This window comes from Papio anubis, chromosome 7 (assembly GCF_008728515.1).
Source record: "Papio anubis isolate 15944 chromosome 7, Panubis1.0, whole genome shotgun sequence".
Classification (NCBI taxonomy): domain Eukaryota; kingdom Metazoa; phylum Chordata; class Mammalia; order Primates; family Cercopithecidae; genus Papio; species Papio anubis.
In genome coordinates this window covers 89800512-89823930 of record NC_044982.1, presented here as the reverse complement: position 1 = coordinate 89823930, position 23419 = coordinate 89800512, and the positions used below count along the sequence as shown (strand labels likewise).

General features: G+C 44.5%; 1 protein-coding gene across 9 annotated transcripts in view; it reads right to left on the bottom strand.

Moving 5' to 3' along the window:
• TTC23 (tetratricopeptide repeat domain 23) overlaps window positions 1–23419 on the bottom strand; it is a 115044-nt gene that overhangs the window by 16080 nt on the left and 75545 nt on the right. For all 9 annotated transcript variants that reach the window (XR_004184983.1, XR_002523230.2, XR_002523231.2 and 6 more), the window contains 3 exons: window positions 21293–21398; window positions 8087–8214; window positions 2487–2636 (listed from right to left, as the gene is read on the bottom strand). Coding sequence is in view for 6 of the 9 variants with exons in the window: in XM_021940889.2 (XP_021796581.1) it covers window positions 2487–2636; window positions 8087–8214; window positions 21293–21398 (384 nt within the window). In the remaining 3 variants the exon portion in view is untranslated. The remainder of the gene's footprint in view (window positions 1–2486; window positions 2637–8086; window positions 8215–21292; window positions 21399–23419) is intronic.

Genomic DNA, 23419 nt, shown 5'->3' with positions numbered 1-23419 from the left:
ACTCATAAACCCAGAAAAACAATTTTAACAGAGCAAAACAAAATAAGGTACAAGGACAGAAATAGTAAAGATAAAATCAGAAGTTAAGGAAATAGAGAATAGGATTTATGGGATTAAAGTCCTGGCTCTTTGAAAAAATTAACAAAATAGACAAACTAAGTCAAGGAAAAAGGGAGAAAACCCAAATATAAAAATAAGAAATTATAATGGGAAAATAACTATTAAAAAGTAGAAAGTTTTAAAATTCATGAGACCACTTTTCAAATCTCCATGCAAATAAATCTGAAAATGTAAGTGAAATGGATAATTATCTAGAAAAATACAGTTTGCCAAAATGACCCCATTAGGGACAGAAAGCTTCAACGGACCACTTTTTGTAAAAGAAATAGAAAAAATTATCAAGGAATTTCCCTACAAAAGAAGCACCAGGCCTAAAGGATGTCACAGAAGACACAAACCTCCAAAGACTACAGAGTTTCAATGCTACATAAATTCTTTCAGTGCACGAAAAATAAGGTAAACTTCCAAATTATTTTTATAAGCAAATATAACATTGATCCTTAAACAAATAATACATACAAATATTGGCAGAAAAATCCTACAATAAATGTTAGCATATAGAATCAACATCTGCTATGGTTTGAATGTGCCTCCCAAAATGCGTGTGTTGGAAACTTAATCCAAAATGCAACACTGTTGAGAGGTGGAGCCTAATGAGAGGGGATTAGGCCATTAGGACTCTGCCCTCATGCACAGATTAATGCTGTTATCTTGGGAGTGGTTTCATTATGAACGGCTGAGTTTGGCCTCCTTTTCTCTCCCTTTCTCTCTCTCATTTCCTTTCACTTTCTGCCAAGGGATTATGCAGCAGGAAGGCCCCTGCCAAATGTCAGCCCCTGGATCTTGGACTTCCCAGGCTCCAGAATTATAATAAATACATTTATTTTCTTTATAAATTACCCAATCTCTGGTAGTGTGAAATAAATTTATTTATTGTGATTTATTTAAATGATCTAAGAAGAACCATCTGATAATCTCCACTGACGCTGAAAAAGCCTTTGGTAATATTCAACATTTAGTTCTAATTAAAAAAGCACTCATGAAAATATAAATTGATGGATACTCTCTTAACATGATAAAATATATAAACCTTAGTTCTAAAACCAGCATCTATTAAATGAAGAATCACTGGAGGCATTTACACTAAGATCAGGAACATGGCAAGGATGCTCATTATCTCCACTGCTGTTTATTATTATATTGGAGGTATAAGCCAATGCAATTAGACAAACAAAATAAATTGGAGGCATAAGAACTGGAAAGCATAAAGTAAAACTAAGTCTATTTGCAGATAATGTAATAGAATACCCCCAAAACCTGGGAGAATCAATGCTTGAATTAACTCAAGCAATAAAAGAAGCAATTAGCAGGATATAAAATTTACAGAGAAACCAACTGGGTTCGTATGTAAAAAAAAAAAATCAAAAGATATAACAGTAGATAAATCTCCATTTATAATAGTAATAAGGAAGATCAAATGGTTAGAATTAAACTTAATAAGAGATATACAAAACCCATATGAAGAACACTTTTGGATGTGCCTGAAAGATATAAAAGTAGGCATGAAGAAATGGAAAGATACCCCTTGTTCTTGGATAGAAGAACTCAATATCACAAAGTTGCTAATTTTCACAAGATTTATTTATAAGTAATGCAATAAAAATACCAGCAAGCTCTTTACGGAGTTAGACAAATTGATACAAAACTTCATGTAGAAAAAAAAAAACATGGAAGAATAGCTAGAACACCTGATATTCTAGCAAAAGAAAAGCCATAAGCGTTGTCTACTCCTATCACATATTAAATCATTCTGTAAAATCTCTGTAGTTAAAACTGTGAAATATTGACACATGAATAAACAGAAAGACTAGTAGAAAAGAAGAGAAATCTAGAAATAGACTTAAGTCCATAAGGAAAATCAGTATATGATGAAGGTGTTATCTGAAGTCACTGGAGCATAGATGGGCTCTCTAATTAAATGGTGCTGGACAACTGGGTGGCCATTTGGAAAAAGGGTAAGATTAGATCCATTCCTCATGCCATCCACACAAATAAACTCCAAATTTAAAAGAAGAAAAAGAAGAATGACAATTGAAGAATATGTAAGAGAATTCCTCTATAAACTCAGTATATAGAGAGAGCACCACAAACATAAAGGACTGATAAATTATACTATGTAAAAAATTAAAAATATTTGCATAGTAAAAATAATTGATAATTCATTTAAAAAACATATATGTCTAAGAGGCTTACTATGTCTTTTACCCAAAAAGTATTAGCTTAGATCTACCACAAAAGTGATGTCATCCTATCTAAACAAGCCACTTCTAAAGTTTCATTTAAAAGAACCACCACAAGGGAGAGAAATTGACCTTGGAGAGGGGAGGGAGAGCCTACTCTTGTGTTCGTACTGGTTCCAGCTTTACCTTCTTCAGTTTCTTGTGGGCCTCACTGTGGTTCCCCTGCACCAGGTCTGCTCCTCCCAGGAGCCGGTATGTCTCTGCCACCTCGGGACTGAAATTGCCAAATACTCCCACTTTGGCTTCCAGGGACTCTCTCAGGATCGAGGTTGCTCTCTGTGAAAGGAACAGAAAGCTATCTGGTTAACAAGTTCAAAGGCTGATTAAGATCAGTGCCTCTTAAGAAAATTACATAACTTGTATATTTTCACATGGGTGTGGTAGTCTCATGAGCTGAGCCTATTCTCCTCTTGTATTAGTCCATTCTCATGCTGCTATGAAGAGATACCTGAGACTGGGTAATTTATAAAGCCAAGAAGTTTAATTGACTCACAGTTCCTCATGGGTGGGGAGGCCTCAAAAAACTTATAATCATGGCAGAGGGCACCTCTTTCATAGGGCAGCAGGAGACAGAAGTGCTGAACAAAGCAGGGAAAGCCCCTTATAAAACCATCAGATCTTGTGAGAATTCAGTCACTATCACAAGAACAGCATGGGGGTAACCACACCCATGGTTCAATCACCTCCCACAGGTCCCTACCATGACACATGGGTATTATAGGAACTACAATTCAAGATGAGATTTGGGTGGGGAAACAGCCAAATCATATCACCTCTGGTTGAACAGGAGTCAGGAAACAACACAAATGTGAGGAAAGATGTAAACTATGAAGAGAGAGGACACCTGGCAAAATAAACCAGGTAAAGGACACCTGGCAAAATAAACCCACTCAGCCATTACAGGAATCCATTTCAGTTGAGTAGTAAGAACAAAAGCTCACATGGATCAGTCCTCACATGTCAGTAATTGTGCTGAACACACACAATTGTGTGTGATCTCATTTAATTTTTGCTGTCTTCTTTAGATGGGTAAAATTTTAATCCTCATTAGGCAGAGGAGGAAACAGGCACAGAGCAGTTAAGAAACCTGCTCAGAGTCAGAGGGCTCAGCTATGTTGGTGCTAGGATCTGAATCCAGCCAGCAATTTTCATACTTTTTTTTTTTTTTTTAAATCCATCTCAGCAGATCTTCCATTTTACAACAGCAGGTGGAAATCTGGAGGTTTTTTTTTTGTTTTTTTGTTTTTTTTTTTTAGACAGAGTCTCTCTTTGTCTCCCAGGCTGAAGTGCGGTGGCATGATCCCAGCTCCCTGCAACCTCCACCTCCCACCGGTTCGAGCGATTCTCCTGCCTCAGCCTCCCAAGTAGCTGGGATTACAGGCGCCCACCACCATACCTGGCTAATTTTTGTATTTTTAGTAGAGACAGGGTTTCACCATGTTGGCCAGACTGGTCTTGAACTCCTGACCTCAAGTGATCCGCCCACCTTGGCCTCCCAAAGTGCTAGGATTACAGGCACGAGCCACAATGCCCAGCCTAATTTTCATACACTTTAGTCCCATGCTTTTCTCCCTCTGTCCACAATGCCATTCTTACAGAAGTGAAAATACAGCATTCCTGGGCAAATTATCTATGTATAGAACATCCTGAACACACTCCAGGCTTTACTATTCTCATAGGAAATCGTTTAGGAAACTGAAAGTAAACATTCCAACATGATGTGACATTTTGTTTGGTTTATCCAATTTATTTATACTAACATGGAATAAAAAATATGAATTGGTCAGGACACAGTATTTCCTGATACTAGCTTCTTCAGACACCAAAATATGCGGGGGAAAACCCTGTTAAAGTATGTCAATCCTCCATACTTTCTCCAGAAATTCTTCCACAATCTTCCACATGAAGGCACGACATCAGCTGCAGAGCATGGATGCTGAATTTGACTGCCAAATACAGCATGGACCATGGGAGCTTCCTCATGACACAGCCCCAAAGGTGTCCTGAAAGTGCTCCACAAACAGAAGGACAAGGAGGGCCTTTAATCCTTTTGTTGGCAATAATACAAGTCAGGGGCTAGGGCTGGGGTAGGGGAACCCCATTACAGGTGCTGATGAGGCAGAAATCAATTTCTCAGGTGAAAGAGGAATCCCTGTAGAGGCAGAGTGATTGTGTAACTCACCAGTGAGGCCCCACTGAGGTACATGAGGGACTAGCATTTAAATCTAGACTTGCCTGAGGGTAAAGCCCATCACATCTCCCAACTTCTGAGAGCAAGGACTTAGACTGATGAGAGTGTTGGGTTTGGTAATATTTCTGTGGGAATTGACTGTCAGATTTAGAGGAGCCAGTGATGGGGAGAAGACCCAGGGAGACTCCCTTTCTCAAATGAAGCTTTGGCTACTGTCTACAGCCTGACTGGGGAAACGGGGTAGATGTGAAGGAAGTTAAACGGCACGGATTTCTAGGAAACTGAGATGGCATCAACCTCTGCTAGGAAAAGCTTAATGGAGAGGAGTGAAGAGTAAAGAGGACTTAGGTGGGCTGAGAAGAGGGTATGGGCAACTGGGACCACAGGAGGAGCACATGGCCTGTTGACAGCCAGTGCGTGACCAGGCTGAGGAAGTAAGAGAAGATTCTTGAACAAAAGAGTGGCATAACTAGAAGACAAACCCTCGTAAAGTAGCTTACCCTGTGGCAGAGTGACCTTCACTTACATTTTACCTTAAAAGGCATTTCGGCCCCCAAAGATCATGTTCCACAGTGCCAATGGCCATGTGCTGTGGGAACATCTGGGATGGCCTGAGCACAGCCCCATTCTTGGCTCCGGGACTGTCCTTGGGCCCGGCCCTTGTTGGCCATGTTTGGCTGGGCAGGGGGTGCCACACACAGGGGTGCCTGGCCAGAGCATGGGGAGGGCTGAAATCCAGCCTCTGGTCCCCTCCAACATGGGTGGTATCTACCTGAGGAAGGGGCAGCTTTTTCTATTATCATAAGGGCACTGGATGGGCTGGTAGTGGCCCTAGAATGAAAAGAGCCAGTTTGCTAAACTCTTTGAGGGCAGCTTAGGAGAGTGAGATGCATCTTTTGATCAATACTGATCTGGGTGACCTGGGCAAGGGCAGTGAGGCATAGCATCACTGACAGTGAGCATTGGCTGACTCCGCAAGACACTATGGTGGGAAGCCAGACAGTACAGACGAACTGATGCATGGCCCATGGGAGTCAGAACAGCCAGCTGGCCCGTGGCCAAACATGCATCCACCTCTCTGCTCATCACTCGTCACCACAGGCAAGAGGGTCTCTGCTTTCACAGGTTCAGTCTAGTTGCAAGATAGATGTTAAATATCCACGTGAATATATACTTACAAATATTTGATGACATCAAATGGATTCTGTAAGGAAGAACAATGGGGAGCGTCTAAATGAAGCCTGGGGGAGAGGAATCAGAGAAGCTGATAAGAAATGAAGAATGGGTTAGCATTGGCCTGGAGATGAATGAGGAAGGGCCTTCCAGGAGGAGGAAACAGAAGCTGGCACTGCCTGGAAGTGGGAATTAGAAAAGGCCAGTGTGGCAGGAACATGGATTGGGGAGAGGAGGCAAAAATGAGCCCGGAAATGTCAGTGGAGTCCAGGTTGTGGACAATACTGTGGGCCATGTCAGGATTCTGGTTTATCCTGAGGGCATTGGGGAGCCAGTGGACTGGCTTTTACAAATTAGTGTTCACTGGTCAGATCTGCTTTTTGGAAACATCACCATGGCTTCCTTATTCTGAGTGGATTAGAAGAGAGCAAGCATGGAAAAAGCAGCTGAGAGACAGGAACTTGTTAGAGCGGTCCAGGCAAGAGATGATGAGCGGCAGGACTAAAGATGGAAAACAATGGATGCCCCATTATTCTGACCTGAGCACTCCCCTTAAGTATTCTAGAGATGTGAGGGGAGATGGGGAGGGAATATGATGCCCCTGGAAGGCATTTCTCTCCCTGGGGTTGGGTGACCAAGAAAACTCCCATTTGTCATGGTGATTGTGGCCCTACTTTGGCCCGAGAAACATGTGTATATCTATGTAAAAGCCCATGTTCCCTAACTGAGAGAAGGTGGGGGTAGTGGGGGGATTAAGGATGAGAAAAGAGCTGTGGGGGAGGAGGTCTACAGATGGCAAGGGAAATAAAGTTTTTCATTTCCAAGATTTGCCATGATAGAGTTGAAAAAAATATACAGCGAGCCCTCCATATCCATAGATCACAAATTATATGGGAAAAAACCAAAAATAACAATACAACAATAAAAACAATACAAATAAAAAATAGAGTGTAACAACTGTTACCATAGCATTTACATTGTATTAGGTATTATAAGCAATCTAGAGATGATATAAAGTATTCAGGAGGCTATGTCTAAGTTACATACAAATATGACACCATTTTGTACAAGGACTTGAGCATCCTTGGAGTTTGGTATCCTTGGGGGTTCTGGAACCAATCCCCCACAGATACTGAGGAACAACTATGTATATAGATATGTGTGTGTGTGTGTGTACACATATATGTACTGTGTACACATATGTGTATATATGTATGCATGTATGGTTTTCTAGGAAACTGAGATGGCATTAACCTCTGATAGGAAAAGCTTAACAGAGGCTGGACACAGTGGCTCACACTTGTAATCCCAGCACTTTGGGAGGCTGAGACGGGTGGATCACGAGGTCAGGAGTTCAAGACCAGCCTGGCCAAATGGTGAGCCCCATCTGACTAAAAGATTTTAGCAAACTAGCTCTTTAGTAGAGCCCCATCTCTACTAAAAATACAAAAAAATTAGCTGGGTGTGGTGGCGGGGGCCTGTAATCCCAGCTACTCAGGAGGCTGAGGCAGCGAACTGCTTGAACTCGGGAGGCGGAGGTTGCAGTGAGCTGACATTGCACCACTGCACTCCAGCTTGGGTGACAGAGCGAGACTCTGTCTCAAAAAAAAAGAAAAGCTTAACAGAGAGGAGTGAAGAGTAAACAGGACTTAGGTGCGCTGAGAGAGGGTGTGGGCATATATGCACACATACATATATATACACATACATATATACATATATATGCACACATATATATATAATTGTTCCTCAGTATCTGTCGGCGATTGGAGATATATATATATGTATTAATATGTATACACACACACACACACACACACACACACACACAAAAGAATATAGCCACGGTATGCTAGGCTTTGCAAGGAATACGTTCCCAAGGGTTTAATTGCCAATGAATATAAGGTCTGGGATTTGTTCTATTTTTATAAGCCATGTAAATCATGCTTGTATGAATCAATACTAAACAACTGAGCTGTAACTTCTGCACTGTATAGTTTTCCTTAGATACGCAAATTCCATTCATGACCCAAACTGAGGAGAGAGGGATTAGACACACTAACTGCCACACTATTCCAGCCAGATCTGCAGGGCTTCAATAAGCAGGGCCTGTCCACTATTTCTTTAGGATCTTTTGTAGGTGGGCATGACAATCTATATTCTCATGAAGTCTCCTAGCTTCTAAGAGCAAGTATCTCTGGAAGCTGCCCGAAAGGAGCCCTAGCCTTATTTATGTGTCCCTCTAGAGACTGGCACATGCTTTGCACACAATAGGTGCTTAATGGATGCTTGCAGAGTAAAGGAGTAGCCCTTTGGATATCAACTGTGAATAACTAGACAATTGTGATCCAAACTCACTTACCTCTTTTTGTCCAGTCATTTGTAGAAAATGGCAAAATTCATCTTGAATTGAAAGAAATTTGGTTCTTCCCATCCCTTCAGAATCCTTAAGATGAGCCATGCTCTCTTGAAAATACTGCTCAGCTACATCTGAAGAAAAGCATTTATTATAACTTTGAAAACTGCTCACAGATTTGAAATGGAAACAGAATAAATATACTGTTAGCAATGTTGAGCTATTTGAAAAGAGGTATTGGGACAAGAAAAAAAAAAACAGTTAAGACTGTCCTTTGCCCATTAATCTGCCTGTTTCATTAGAAAGAATTTAGGTCTGGAAAGATACCGTAATCTACTTTCCTTGATTTTCATACATCTAGCTTTCCTGGTGATACATAAAGAAAAGTTACTGCAAAAGAAGAAACTATGCCCTAGATCGGAACACACTGGTGAGTTTTCAGGTTGATCAACCATCAATTCTTCCTATAACCTTAGTTTTAGGGTAACTATAACTTTACTGAGGGTAGGACTCTGAAAGTTCACTTATTTTGATGTATTTGGAGGGTAATTTTGGTATGTATTTCTAAAACATGAAAAATCTTGCTGACATGCTGCTGAGGGAAGAAATCATTCAAAACCCCAATCATTCCAAATACTTCAACATACAGGTTATAATACAAGACACATATTTTTAAATGCATGCCAATCTTGAATGCAAGAAATAGAAAACCTCAGGTATGGAAAATGATGACAGAACTAAAAGCCAGAGAAGCGAGTGGGAGCTGAGGTTGAATGGCCCATGAGCATATTAGAAAAAAGGTCCATCTACTAATACTGGGGCTTTCTAAGTCTGAGCAGGACTAGGGATGAAGCCTAAGGATCATTTGTGGTGGAAAGCTGAAGAGAACTCCCTGCAAAAAGCTGGTGTGGCCCCCAGAAGTCTAAGGTGACCTGTGACCCTTGCTCTTGTGTAGTCCCTCCCCTGTGGTTATGGATGGAACTTGTGAGTATGAAGATATAGTTCTCCTGAGATGAGCTTATGTTATAGGGTACAGCTGACTTTAAGAAAGTGAGATTATGGCCGGTGGTAGTGGCTCACACCTGTAATTCCAGCACTTTGGGAGGCCAAGGTGGGAGGATCGCTTGAGCCTGGAAGACCAGCTTGGGCAACATGGTGAAACAAAAAATAAACAATACAAAAAAAATTAGCCAGATGTGGTGATGTGCACGTGTCATCCCAGCTACTTGGGAGGCTGAAGTGGGAGGATTGTTTGAGCCCAGGAGGTTGAGGTTTCAGTGAGCTGTGATCACACCACTGTACTCCAGCCTGGGTAACAGAGCCAAGACCCTGTCTCAAAAGAAAACAAAAACAAAAACAAAAACAGATTATCCCCTGGGCCAGACTTAATCACAGCAGCCCTTTAAAAGCAGAGAGTTTTCTCTGGCTGGTAGCAGAAAAGGAAGTCATATTTATGGAAAGCATGACAGAGATTTGATGAGAAGGATTGTGCCTGCTGCTGAGATGGAGAGGGGTATGGTGGAAGGACCTGAGCAAGAGCAGCCTATGGGAGGTGAGAGGGGTCACTGGCCACCAGCTCTCCAGAAAACAGGGGCTATAGTCCTGCAGCTGCAAGGAACTGAACTGTGCTCATAACAGGAACGAGCTTCAGAAAGGACCCCAACCTCCAGTTGAGAGTGGAGCTGGCCAACAAAGCAATTTCAGCCTTAGCAGAGAAGCAAGCCTTACCACACCAGACTTCCAACCGACAGAACTGCGAGGTAATAAATGGTAAACAAATTTGTTATGCACGAAATAAAATGAATACAGGCAGTGCTATGGTCTGAATGTTTATCCCCCTCGAATTCACGTGTTGAAATCTAACCCCCACGGTGATGATATTCAGAGGTAAGGCCTTTCAGAGGTAATTAAGTCATGAGGATGGCACCCTCATGAATGGGATTAGTGTCCTTATAAAAGACACATCAGAGAGTTTCCTCACTCCTTCCACCCTGTGAGGACACAGTGAAAAGACAGCTGTCTATGAACCAGGAAGCAGGTCACCAGGCACCAAATCTACCAGAGCCTTGATCTGGGAATTTCCAGACTTCAGAACTGTGAGAAAAAAACTTCTGTGGTTTATAAGCCACTTAGTCTATTGTGTTTTGTTATAGTTTCCCAAACAGACTAAGCCAGGAATCTCTAAAATGAAGATAAGAACAATTGCACTTGTTCCAGGTGTGGACTTAAGGGTGTCTACCCAGAGGCTCTGACTAGAAAAAGAATACCTGAAATAAGCATATATGCAGTCTGAATGTGTACCACCTACTTGGTCTGGAAATCCTGAACCAAGAAACCAGCACAGAAACTAGTCTGAAACTGGAAAAATCACAGGGCTCTAGCACAGGGTTTGGCAAACTTATTCTGTAAAGGACAGGATGGTAAATATTTTAGGCTTTGCAGGCCATATGATCCCCATTGTTGCTATTCAACTCTACTGTTGTAGCATGAAAGCAGCCATAGACAATACATAAATGAATGAGAATAACCATGTTCCAATAAAACTTTATTTACAAAAACAGGTGGTGAGCAAATTTGGCCCATGTGCATAAGTTTGCTGCCCCTACCCTAGTAGAGGAAAATGTGACGGCTTCCTCCCCTGGGAGACACAGGACTCCCATAGAAGCACCTGTTGAAGATAGCTTAATGGTGACACATGACAAGCACATAAAGTCTGTTGGGGAAGATTATGAGCCATATATACAGTGGTCTACTTGACATTTCTACTTGGAAATATCATATTTATTATGCACTGTACAAACCATTATCTTCTGCTTTTAGAAATTTCCTCAATATTTGGTTATTCCTTTCTATCATTTCTAGTTTTGTATTTGTACTTTCTCTCTGTTTTCTTGATTAGGCCAGCTAGTGTTTTATCTGTTTCATTATCTTTTCCAGTGAATTGATTTGGATTTATTTTTCTCATTCTGTGACGGTAATGTCAGGTGCTTCCAAAGTGGCCTCCATGGTCTTCAGGTACAGCTCTCTAGAACACATGAGGATCAAAAATCCAATTAGCCCCTGTAAAGTGTGCTGCTTCTTGGAGGCAGCAGGATGAGTGGCAAGGAGAGCAGGCTCTGGGCTTGCGTTATCTGGGCCCAGGTTCTGGCTCTACCCCTTATAGCTGTGTGCCTTGCTGTGTCTCTCAGGTTCCCCATCTGGAAAAGGGGGACCATTATATTAATAACTCCCTTATAAGGAGGTGTAAGAAGTAAACAGATTAATGCACACGAACAAATGATAACAGGACTGACCTATGGCTGGTGCTCAATAAATGTTGATGATTTTAATTTTAGGGACAGTTTTGATAATTGTGGCTATGGGTGTCCGTACTGGGCTGAAATAGCAGGCAGACTGGAAGCAGCAAGTGGCAGAAATGGACAGTGAGAGGAGAGAAACATGAAAACACACAGAGCGATCAAAAGACACAGAAGTCTAGCATCCTTTGCAGATAAACAGCCCTGTACACCTCAAGAGCTCTGAGAACATGCCTGAAATTTACAATGAGAATCGTGGGTCTTAAGAAATGATCTAATTGTATTCCATAGGATCTGTGTTAGAAAGGAGAGACGTAAACATTTGGGAAATATGTCTACCAAATGTAGTCAACCTAAAGATAGCTTAGGTCTGAAACAAGTTATGTTCATCTGCAAGATTTACTCCATGTAGATTTTAGACAGTTGCCAGACAGGAGCAGGAATTGCACTCAGTGCCAGCTGGCCCTGGGGTCTGCAGTTAGGCAGAAATCAATTGAACTGGATCCCTGTAACCCTCTCTTTCAATGGGGCCTGTCCCCAGCCACCAGCAGATGCATTTCTGGAGCACTACTCAGAAGTTTTTGTCTTGGTGGGAGAAAATCTACCACACGGAAAATGTTACATCTCTTCCTCATAGCTGACCCATGCGAGAAAACGTTACAGATTTAATGTGCAAACTGAGTATTAACTTTGGCTACTTTGATAATCTAATGACAGCAAATGTTGAGGATGAAGTGGCATTAATTTTGTTGATTATAAAAGCATTACAGAGATGAACATTCATGACTAAAATGAATGAAGATATTCAGGAGTGGAGTACTCTTTTGTTATTTTAATTTTCTGGCTAATTGAGAGTTAACTAAAGAATGTAGCTGAGTAATTCTTTTTAAAAGTAAAGATCTTTCTGCATCTCAGCCTTGTCCCTAAAGATGGGCCCTTACCGTGAAGACCTGCAGATGTATAAGGCATGGGGCAATTTGTGCACTGAGTTTCAGACTCTGGGCTTTGGCCGAAGCAGCATTGCCATGCTCAGGGAAAGGCAGAGGCCAAAAGGGCTAGGAAGCACTTCCCTGCCCTCTCCTAGGGTAGGAGCTGGTCTCCCTGGCACAGGTGGACACAGCCGCACCTCACATATATTAAGCCCTTTTATTTGTAATGTTCTCCCACCTCCCAGTATTCCTTCCCCTAACAGCCCATTTGGGCTGGTCCTCTCAACCCGAGAATGGCATGCTCCTGTCCCTCAGTGCAGCTCAGCTCACAGAGAAGCTTCGAGGGAGGATGCTGCGGGGTTCAATTCCAACTAATGCGCAAATGGCTCCTAACCTCAGACTTAGGGATGCCCAGTCATATTTTCCAAAGAGGATGCTTGTTAGTGTATGTGGACCTCCGGAAGAGGGAATGGGTGCAAGGGAGGAACGAAGAGAGGAGAGTGCGGAAGGAGTGTATTCCTTATGTGAAGGCAATGTGGCTGCTGAAGTGACAGAAGGCCAGGCGTTGTGGTGGGCAGACAGAGATGGGCCCTGCCTGGGAATCTGCCCTCTGGGGACCGCCTCCTCAAGTCGCTGCTCTCTTCCTTCAAATCCTTAGCTTTTCTAAGGTTTTGTGCTTTTCCCATTTTTGTTCCTGGTAGGTCTCTAGTCACAGGGGGATAAGGCCAGATAGAGGGTTCCCAAACAGATGTTGTCACATGCAAGCCAACGACACATGAGGCATCTGTGAACTCAGGTTAGGACCCCTGTATATTAAAATGGTCTAGAGCTGAGGAACAGAGGAAGGTCTAGTGCATCCACGTGGGCACCCTCCCTGTCTATAGATTTCAAACCACTTTTATCTTTATCTGGGATACAAGAAAGCTCCTTTATAGCAAGATCCTGACTTATTTCCCCCAACCCCCTCACCTCCAAATTAACTTTGAGAACTAAATCCACATAAGCAGTCTTTTAGGGGAGGGCAAATTGAGTCCTACAACTACAGCAAAGGGGTCACTTCCTGAGAAGCAGTTTATTCTCCTGGCAATGGACATCCCAGTCTATCTCCACCTGGGACAAGTGACAACAGGATTTCCAGAGGGATAGGAAGTCATAGCCCCTTAAAGTGGCTGCCACCTCCCGGCCTGAACCTTGTGCCCTGAAACAGGGTGTGGGTTCACAAAGAGCCAGCAGTTTCAGCACTCTCACACAAGTCCATCCCTACCTTTAAAAACCACTTCTAGAATCCTCTGCAATCTGATGCCGAAGGCCTGGGCAGAAGCTGAGGTCATTTTCTAAAACACAGGAGCATGACTTAGCCTGTAAATCTGAGCCCTAATGGCACAGGTGTTCCAAGGCCGTGAATCTTCTATTTCCACTCTAACAGAATGTTTAGGTTGGCGGTGAGTTACAGCAGGGAGAAGGTGTGGCTCGGTGGGCAGGGTGGTTTGACGTCTCTGCAGATGGCTCTGTCTGAGGACTTGGAGCCACGTCATTCCAAAAGACCCTGAAAGATTCTGTGTAGAGATGTTCATATACAGGCAACAGAAAACAAGGCTTCATCCCAAGAGCAAGAGGAATGCAGGGCTGCAATGTTGCCCACTGCCGGGGAGGCCAGGAGGCTTTTAATTAAAATAAATTCCAGTAACCCTGCGTTCATTTCCCTGTGGCTGTCCTAAGGCAGGAGTTGGAACAGTAAGGACAGTTTTCATTAAGAGGGAAGCCTCTGTGTACAATGTGACGATTGTCTTTTGTAGCAGTCTTAGGAAATAGTCCCTACTCTGTACCAACCGTAAAGGCTTTAAGGACCCCAGGGAGTTTAAAAATGGAAAGTCCCAAATCTTAGCCTGGCGCTAACCCAGAAGAGCTCGCTCACCCAGGAAACGAACACATTGAAGCTACTTAGACCCTGCTGGGGGCTGCTGTTCGAGGCTGCTAGCCTGTGGAGGCCACACGGGAAGCCTGAGAACACACAAAGCCTGGAAGAGACTCTTTCCTCACCCCAGAGCCTTCAGCGGTCCCCACAGGAGACCCTCTTCATGAGGAACACTTTCACAGTGCCATAGACAGGGGCCTGTGACATGGCTTCAGGGCTGCTGCTCACTAGCTGTGTGATACGAGGAAGTCTGTGGCCATCTCTAGGGACAGGTGTGCATCCATAAAGTGAAGTGATCCAATGGCAGCAGACCACGTGCGGCTCGCAGGGTATAAATATGCAGCGTGCCCACACACGGCCTGGTCACCATTGGGATCTGCCTGCCTTAAGTGTCCTCACCACCAGGAAAGTGACCAGCCCCCTCCGCCACCATAACTTGGGGCCACCATGTAGTGAAGGCTTCCAGCAACCTCAAGTTCCTGTCACTTGTCTTGGTGATGTAGATGCATTTTCCGTCAGCTGTCTTAAAAATCCTTTTTGAAGCTGAGTCGGGGTAGAAGTTACATAGGCTTCTCTAAGAAGTTCTGAACACAAATTACAAAGCAGCCCAGAAGTGAAAAACCCGAACCTCAGGAACGTGGTCACCATGTTGCTCATGCACTTCAGCCTCCCCAGGAGAGAAATGAAGGGACAGGCTTTGCTCTCAGACACAATGAAGGGACAGCAGCTGGTGAGCAAGCTTGATGAGGTTTCAGCTCTACCCTAGCTAGAGGGGCCAACAGCATAAACCTGGGTGGGGAACAGGCCTCCTCTTCTCCTCCTCCGCTGGCCCCAAGGGCTGCCAAGCCCTGTAGCCCCTACCTGCCTGTCCTTTAGGGCTGCTCAGAGCCCTGCACCCTCAGCGGGGGTGGGGTTGGGGGTAGGGGTGGGGCAACTCCCTCTCCGGGTCTGGAGTGTGGTAAGTGGGTGGCACCCGGGGTCCATTCTAGGCCTTGCTTGGCCTCTAACTTGCTGAGTGACCCTGGACCCTAATCCCCTAGATGTGACTACTCTAGAGTGACTTCCAGAAGTTTCTGAGAAGGGATCCTCCTGATGCCAGTGAAAACAGAGTACGGGGCATCTCTTTCCTTCTCTGGGCCTCGGCCTTACTCCACTGCACCCTCACTTCCCCTTTCTCCCTCGCTCCCTGTGGGGCACAGAGCAGGGATGGATGCCACATGTGCTGCTTGGGGAGCTCAAAGGCAAGGCCAAACTCAGGCTGGTTGGGCATTTTGTAAAAACAAATGGGCCCTGAGAAGCAATAGAGGAAGTTTCTCTCAGAGCGCACAGCGGCCCAGAGGAGTGGGAAGTCTGAAGGGAGAGAGGCAGCTGGGGCGTGGCCAGCCATGGCTTACTCTCACTTGACTGTACCACCAGGCCCCGCTTGGAGGCTCAGGTTGGGGGCATCATGAGAGGCAGCAGGGACAGCTAAGAAGAGCATGGGAAGGTAAAGGACACCTCACTGTGGCTGCTCCCAGGTGTCCATGTTACCTGTCAGGGGCCCACAAGACCTAGGGCCTGTGTACACCGGGGGTCCCTGATTTCTGGTCTCTCTGGAATACACGGGGCCCAAGGAGCATCAGTAATCCAGTGAGCAGCGAGGCGGGAGGGCCCAGCACTGGGCAAGCTAAGAAGGCAGGCCACAGGGGAAGAGTTGAGAAAAGGGAGGGTCGTGTAAGGTAAAAAGGAGGAGACCTGGGTGAGATGCAGTGCCCAGCTCCTGATACTGACATTTTTCCAGTCTACTGTGTAAAATGTGGCTAAAGGCTAGGACCAGTGGGGGCGGGAGGGATATACATATTCGTGCATAGGAAATTATATCTTAGGAATCCACTTAGTCAGCCCCTTCCCCCTAAGCTCTAACCGGACAGAGCCCATTCCATCTGCTGTCACTGGACACTGCAGAACTCCCCAGCCTGCAAGAGCCCAGGCCGCAGATGGGGCTACTTCCAAACAAGGCCGTCTGCACTCAGCAGGCTCTGCCTCTCAAAGGCTGATGCTGAAATGTTCTTGGCTTTGAACCATTTCATTTTAATATCCTTTAGGAGATGAGTTATAAACACAAAGCCAATGCCTTGAACACTTAGCAGGGTTGGGAAAGCTGTTAATACCAAGTTTGTCTATGGCTGCTCTGGGAAGCTGGCCAGGCTCAGGTTCGTGACATTCCAGGAGCCTGAATTGGGAATCTTTATGCAATCACAAGCCTTCGTGACTTCTTGGGCAGTTTTGTCTGCATAAGGAATACAGGGAAGGCACAGAGCTTGTGCGTCGAGACTGAAACACTTGCTCCTTGGCCATTGGCGTTTTGTTAGTTAGAGGGCAATGCCTTCAATGGGCATTCCGCACGCAAGCAGGCAGGCTACAGAGAATCCTCAAAGGAGAAATTTTTCTCATTAATAATTATTTTCTTCAGAAATCAAAACCAAAACCAACCCCCCAAAAGTCTTTGTACTCAGTACAAACAGGTTTAAGCACAGGAGAGCAGAGCTAAGATTCCCCCTTGGTGCTGGGTGGAACATGCAGATTTGCTCCTGGGATCCAGCCAGGACTTCTGAATTAGAAGTGACCAACGTCCAGGTCAGAAAGTCCTGTGCTGTTGAGAGCTGTAAGGGATTTGGTTGCCCCTTAGTTGTTACACAAAGATAAGTTGCAAATTGCCTTCTCTTATTTCTCCCTGGTGGAGGCAGCAGAGGCCTGGAGAAACCTAGGCCGCAGTGGATTTCTTTCATTCCTGCTGTGGGGGCAATGGCCACGTGAGGGGACAGCAGAGAGGTAACATAAAAGACAGTGGGAATGTACCCACCCGTGCTCCTGCTGCAGCCCCTGGCTGGGTGGTGCCTGTTGCATTTCTGCTTCTAGAGGGAAGCTGATTCCCCACACGTGCAACACGTGCTGGCCTGGTGAGCTCTTTTCCAGCCTTTCCCACATCTGCCACTATGGGTGCAAAGATTTCAATGGCAGCAGTTTTTAAACTATGTTCATGGAGTAGGAATAGTTTGAGAGTTCTTGCTTTTTTTGTTTCTGATTTGCCCATTTAGGTGATTTGTTTGAGGCCTTAGGGGCAAAGGTTTATGCTTCTTTTTGCACCTGTTTCAGGACTTCATGTTGCTGCAGGACAATCAGCATTTATTTCTAGCTCACTGCTTCTCTGCCCTGGCTCCTCATTTAGCATTTACTCACCTTTAAGGCCTCAGTAAGCTTTTTTCCTAACAGCATCAGGGTGATAAACAGTTCAAGTGTCTTCTGGTTGATAAGTACTGAATCTGACAAGGGCCTGCCTAGGAGCACCATACAGACTGATGGGGACTTGGTCCTTTTAGGGTAGAGCAAAGAGTAGAAACAGTAGGTCCCTCGGATTCATGGTACTTTCTGGTACGAAGAGGTGGCAGTGTGAACTCATCTGTAAAATGGAAGGTCCTGTCCTGCCTCCAAGGGTTGTTAAAAGGATTCAATGAGCATGTCTGTGGAAGTACCAGCACCTGTATATAAGAGGCGCCCAAGTGCTGCTGCTATGGTTGTTACTGTCATTATTATGATTCTTGCTTGCTCCTGAGTCTCTTCATCTTTTTTTTTTGAGACTGAGTCTCGCTCTGTCGCCAGGTCGGAGCGCAGTGGTACAATCTCGGCTCACTGCAACCTCTGCCTCCAGAGTTCAAGTGATTCTCCTGCCTCACCCTCCTGAGTAGCTGGGACTACAGGCGTGCACCACAACGCCCAGCTAATTTTTTTTGTATTTTTAGTAGAGACAGGGTTTCACCATGTTGGCCAGGATGGTCTCTATCTCTTGACCTCGTGATCCACCCACCTCAGCCTCCCAAAGTGCTGGGATTACAGGTGTGAGCCACTGGGCCCAGCCTCTTAGTCATCTTTTGCTTCTGCTTCAAGCAACCAGTCCTCCAGGCCTAATGCAGAAGCCACCCCCTTTCCCAATTTGTAAAACTATCAGTCCCAACTCCTTGTGCCTGGGAGAAGTTGTCTTCTTACCCATCTCCTTTATGTTTCTCACATTTTTTTTTTTTTTTTTTTTTGGAGACAGAGTATTGCTGTGTTGTCCAGGCCAGAGTGCAGTGGCACAATTTTGGCTCACTGTATAACCTTTGCCTCCCAGGTTCAAGTGACTCTCGTGCCTCAGCCTCCGGGACTAGCTGGGACTACAGGTGTGCGCCACCACACTCGGCTAATTTTTGTATTTTTTAGGAGAGATGGGGTTTCATCATGCTGGCCAGGCTGGTCTCGAACTCCTGACCTCATGTGATCCACCCATCTTGGCCTCCCAAACTGGTTCCTCACATATTTCAATTCTGACTGGCAAGTGAGCTTTTTGGGTGCACGTCACCAAATGCCCTCAGCTGCTGCAGGTTGGAGCTGAGATTCTCCACATGCTCCGGGGCCCCAGGCCTTCCCATTGGCACTCCAAACCCTTCTCTCTGGGCTGCCTTCATTCTTGCTGTGTCCCTTGTCTGCCCCACACTTCACAGATTCTTTGGTGGCCTAAGGATGGAGGAGACATGTGCAGTGCCAGACCCTATAATGTGACATGGCATAAAGAGCCTCTGGGGTGGTTGGCTGCCTGGGTTCATATCTTTACCACTCACTGGTTATGGGTCCTTGGAAAAATTACCTAATCTCTGGGTGCCTCAATTTCTCCATCCAACAAATGGGGATAATTGTACCTATCTCATCGAGTTGCAAGGATTTCTGAATTAATAAATGTAATGCGGTGAGAACCATTGCTGGTATGCCGTATATAAGCAGTAGCTATTAATATTATAACTGTGTGAGGTCATTTAATTATCATATATTTATTATCTGTATCAAATAGGTATTATTATCATTTTCAAATTAAGAGAAGGCAATAGTGTGCTATAGTTAGACTGGAAAACTTTTAAAAAATATATAACTAAAATTGGATTGCCTCTGATTCTGTAAGTCACGCAAAGCAGAGTGGCCTAACTTCACAGCTATGGGACAATAGCATTCTAGGGCACAGATTCACTAGGTCCCACTCAATTCATACCTGCAGTGAGTACACTGAGCACTGGGTCAAGTGCTGGAAACCAGAATCCCTCTAGGCAAAAAGATGGTCTTTTGGCCTTAGCTTCCTCTCTGTTTGGTATTCATTCAGGAATGACCCACCTCCCCTTACTCTGCCAATTTACACCCCCACGGAAAACAGGAAAGATCTGACAGCAACCTGACACTCTTGCTTTCCAGGTCAAAAGTCACGGATCCAGCCTTCACACTTGTTTTGACTTACTCAGAGTCTTAAACATATTTCAGTTAGTTATCATCAGTTAAAAATTGGGCTGGGTCTGTGGTGGCTCATGCTTGTTATCCCAGAGTTTTGGGAAGCCAAGATGGGAGGGTAGCCTAGGGCCAGGAATTCGAGACCATCCTGGGCAAGACTCTGTCTCTAAAAAAAAAATTTTTAATTAGCTGGGTGCAAGCAGTGTGTGCCTGTAGTCCCACCTACTTGGGAGGCTGAGGCAGGAAGACTACTTGAGCACAGGAGTTTGAGGCTGCAGTGGCTATAATTGCGCCACTGCACTCCAGCCTGGGTGACAGAGTGAGATCCTGTCTCTAAAAACATAAAAAATAATTTAAAAAAAATTGAAGATTCTCCAATAAAACTCCAAATTTCTACCTTCTCTTAAAAAAGCAGCTCTGCTAATATAAGCCTCCCTTCCACATGGCTGCCAGGGGCTGGAGCTAAGTAGCAGGTATGGGTTTTAGTTTGCCACAGTCCTCACCACTCTGTTTCGTCTCTCTCATACTATAGCCATCAGTTAGCTGCCATTTATAACTATGCTTGCTGCTGCTGCTGGTTTCTGATAACCACCTGCTTCACTCACATTGCTTGCTTGGTTCCTGTAGACATTTAGATTTGTGACTTGCTATTCTAGGAGTTTCCATCAAACATGTATTTTAAGTGTTTTATTAATAGGTATGGAATAGAAAGTACTTTCCTCCTATTACATGAATTTTAGGCACCAACAAGCAAACCTGATGGTTAGTGTGGAATGTTCTAGGAGCGGGGACAAGAAAGGTCACTTGTCTCCTCTCTCCATCCTTACACAGGCTCCTCCAGATCTAAAAAGGTGCTTCAAGCTCTAGCAGGTCAGAATGAGAGATCTGCAAGGTGTGATGGACAGATGGATAAACGCTGATGCCCCCTTCATCAGTTCCTCTGGGGACTGAAGCTCCCTGCCTGGCCCATGGATCTTTTTGGACCAGGTTGCTCACTGAAGCTTTCCCTTCACCTTCTCCCATGTGCTGGCCTCATTTTAGCGTAACTTCTGCTTCCTGAATCAACCCCATGCCTTCCAGATGTTGATTTTATGCTTTTGAGCACAGTGGACCTTATTTTATTCAGTACGTAATTATTTTCATTTGATATCTTGGAATACACCCCTAGGTTTCCTTTATGAATTGTACTCCATTTCTGAATATTATGACCAAAAAAAAAAATCATTAGTACTATGTGTTTTCTGCCAATGGAGGCACATTGTATGCTCTGTGTGCTCTGAGCCCAGGATGGTGGATTAAACAATTCCTTAAGCTTGATGCTCTACCTATTACGCGGGGATAAGAAAAACCATATGAGCCATAAATGGCAACTTCCTTTTGGAATCCTGAAGCCGTGTAAGTTCATCCTGATGGAAAGTTCAGCCCTGACAGTGTCTGGAGGCCGGCTGGCCCAGAGGCCAAAGCTGTTGCCACAACAATCTTTAAAAATAGATCACCTCTGAAAGCAGAGCAGATTTCCCTGTAAGCCCAGTACAGATGCTCTGGGGCTCTTAACAGCTACGTTTGCATAGAGATTAGCTGTATTTCAGAATAATAGATTAGAAGAAGGCTAGAAGGGGAAAGAAACCAAAGGACTCTGAGGAAAGCAGCAGAGTAGCATAGCTGCAGATGATCAGATAAAACAGGCCTGTGTCGCAGCTCTGTTCACCTGTTAACCCATCTAGAAGACAGCTCCTTTATAGACCCAGGTGCCTGTGAGACAGGAGGAGAAAAGGATTCTTCTCACCATGGTGCTCGTGTCTCCCTGAAGCGACAGCAGCGTGGGCGACGATGTGTGCGGAGTCTGCTGCCTCCACTTTAGAGGGGCTTCTACTCAGGATGATGAGATGTGCCTGTCACCACAGAAAGAAGAAACATGTTGTTTACATACTTGGCAGCAGCAACAGGGAACTAACTGTCCTTGCAGAGATAAGCAGAAAGCCAAGGAACTTTCCAGCAACCTAGAAGAAATGATTTATGTGGAAGTGAAATCAACTTGCAGGAGAGCTGGATTTTAAAAGGACTGAGTAGTGGAGGGAACACTGAACAATGAATCCAGATGGCTCAATGCTATGGCCAGGGCCTGTCACTAAGCAAATCATTAAACGTCTATGATCCTTTGAGTCAGTGTCAGCAAAGAGGAAGAGGGAGTTACAAGAAGTAAAGAGATGGAGAGAAGGTGTCAATGCTGTGCAGAGAAAGCGGACAAGTCCCGTGCCCTGCCTACCAGTCAGCCCCAAAAGTGGGACCTATCCATGGGTGTCAGCAGTCTCCCCACAGAAATACAGACTTCTCCTTTGTGCCTGTGCCACCAAGCCCATTTGCTTGCACCCTCTACAAACTTGCTCAGGGGAGCTGCCCAAACACAGAAAGCAGCTCAGTTCCTTGAAAATAAAGTTCACTAAAATGTTTTTGCCCAGGCATGGTGGCTCATGTCTGTAATCCCAGCACTCTGGGAGGCCAAGGTGGCTGGATCACTTGAGGTCAGGAGTTCACGACCAGCTTGGCCAATATGGTGAAACCCCGTCTCTACTAAAAATATAAAAATTAGCCGGGTGTGGTGGTGCATGCCTATAGTCCCAGCTATTTGTAAGGCTGAGGCACAAGAATCGCTTGAACCTGGGAGGTGGAGGTTGCAGTGAGCCGGGATTGCACCACTGCACTCCAGCCTGGGTGACAGAGACTCCATCTCAAAAAAAAAAAAAAAAAAAAAAAAAATAGTTTTTAAACAACAAACAAAAAACTATGATCTTATGAACATAAAATCACAATAATCCTTTCAAATAACATGAAAAATACATGCTTTCAAATAAAAAGTAACTACTCATCTCCCTGTCAGCATTTGAGTTTTAAAATACTATTAGTAACTTGTTTACATTCATTCATACTTAGGATCGCCTACTATAGGACAGGAATGGGCTAGAAAGTGTGGGCAGTACAAAAAATAAAATATGGTGAAGTAAGATCATACACTAATGTGAGTCAGTAGGTAGTTCACAATTAATTGCCAAAAGAGTGACAGAATACTAAAATGCCATGAGTAGGCCAGGCATGGTGGCTCACAACTGTACTCCCAGCACTTTGGGGGACTGAGGCTGGTAGATAGCTAGAGCTCAGGAGTTTAAGATCAGCCTGGGCAACATGGTGAAACCCTGTCTCTACAAAAAATACAAAAATTAGCCGGGTATGGTGTCATGTGCCTGTAGTCCCAGCTACTTGGGAGGGCTAAAGTGGGTGAATTGCTTTGAGCCCAGGAGGTTGAGGCTGCAATGAGGTATGATTATGCCACTGCACTTCAGCCTGGGTGACAGAGCAAGACCCTGTCACACACACACATACACACAAAAAGATAAAATGCTATGAGTTTAAAAAAGGAAAACACTAGGTTGGGATAGGCAAAATACACTAGCAATTCATAAGATGTAAGCTGCACTTTAATTCTTTTTTATTTGTGATACCAATTTTAATTTTCTTGATAATTGTTATCATCATTTTATACATGACAAAACTAAGATTGCTGAATGGGTGAGTACGATATCTCACAGCTAATAAGAGATAGAGATAAGAGTCTGACCCTGATCCTCTAACTTCAAATTCTGCTGTTTCTATCATGTCCTGAGTGCTGCCATTCCCCCCATCCTAGCCAGTGGTGGGAGACATCACTAACTGATGCCAGCACACTCCCCAGGGAACCCCGATTCGGTCCTCAGGAGCTGTGATTCATCCACGGGAGCTGGCACAGGAGATCAAGTCATCCCAGTTGAGCATTCTAGTATGGACCATGAAGTCCTTCCTCCTCTTATGGCCAGCTGAATGCATTTCTGAGACTATAATCAGGGTGGAGATAGAATCTTCGACTCTAGACTGTCACCTT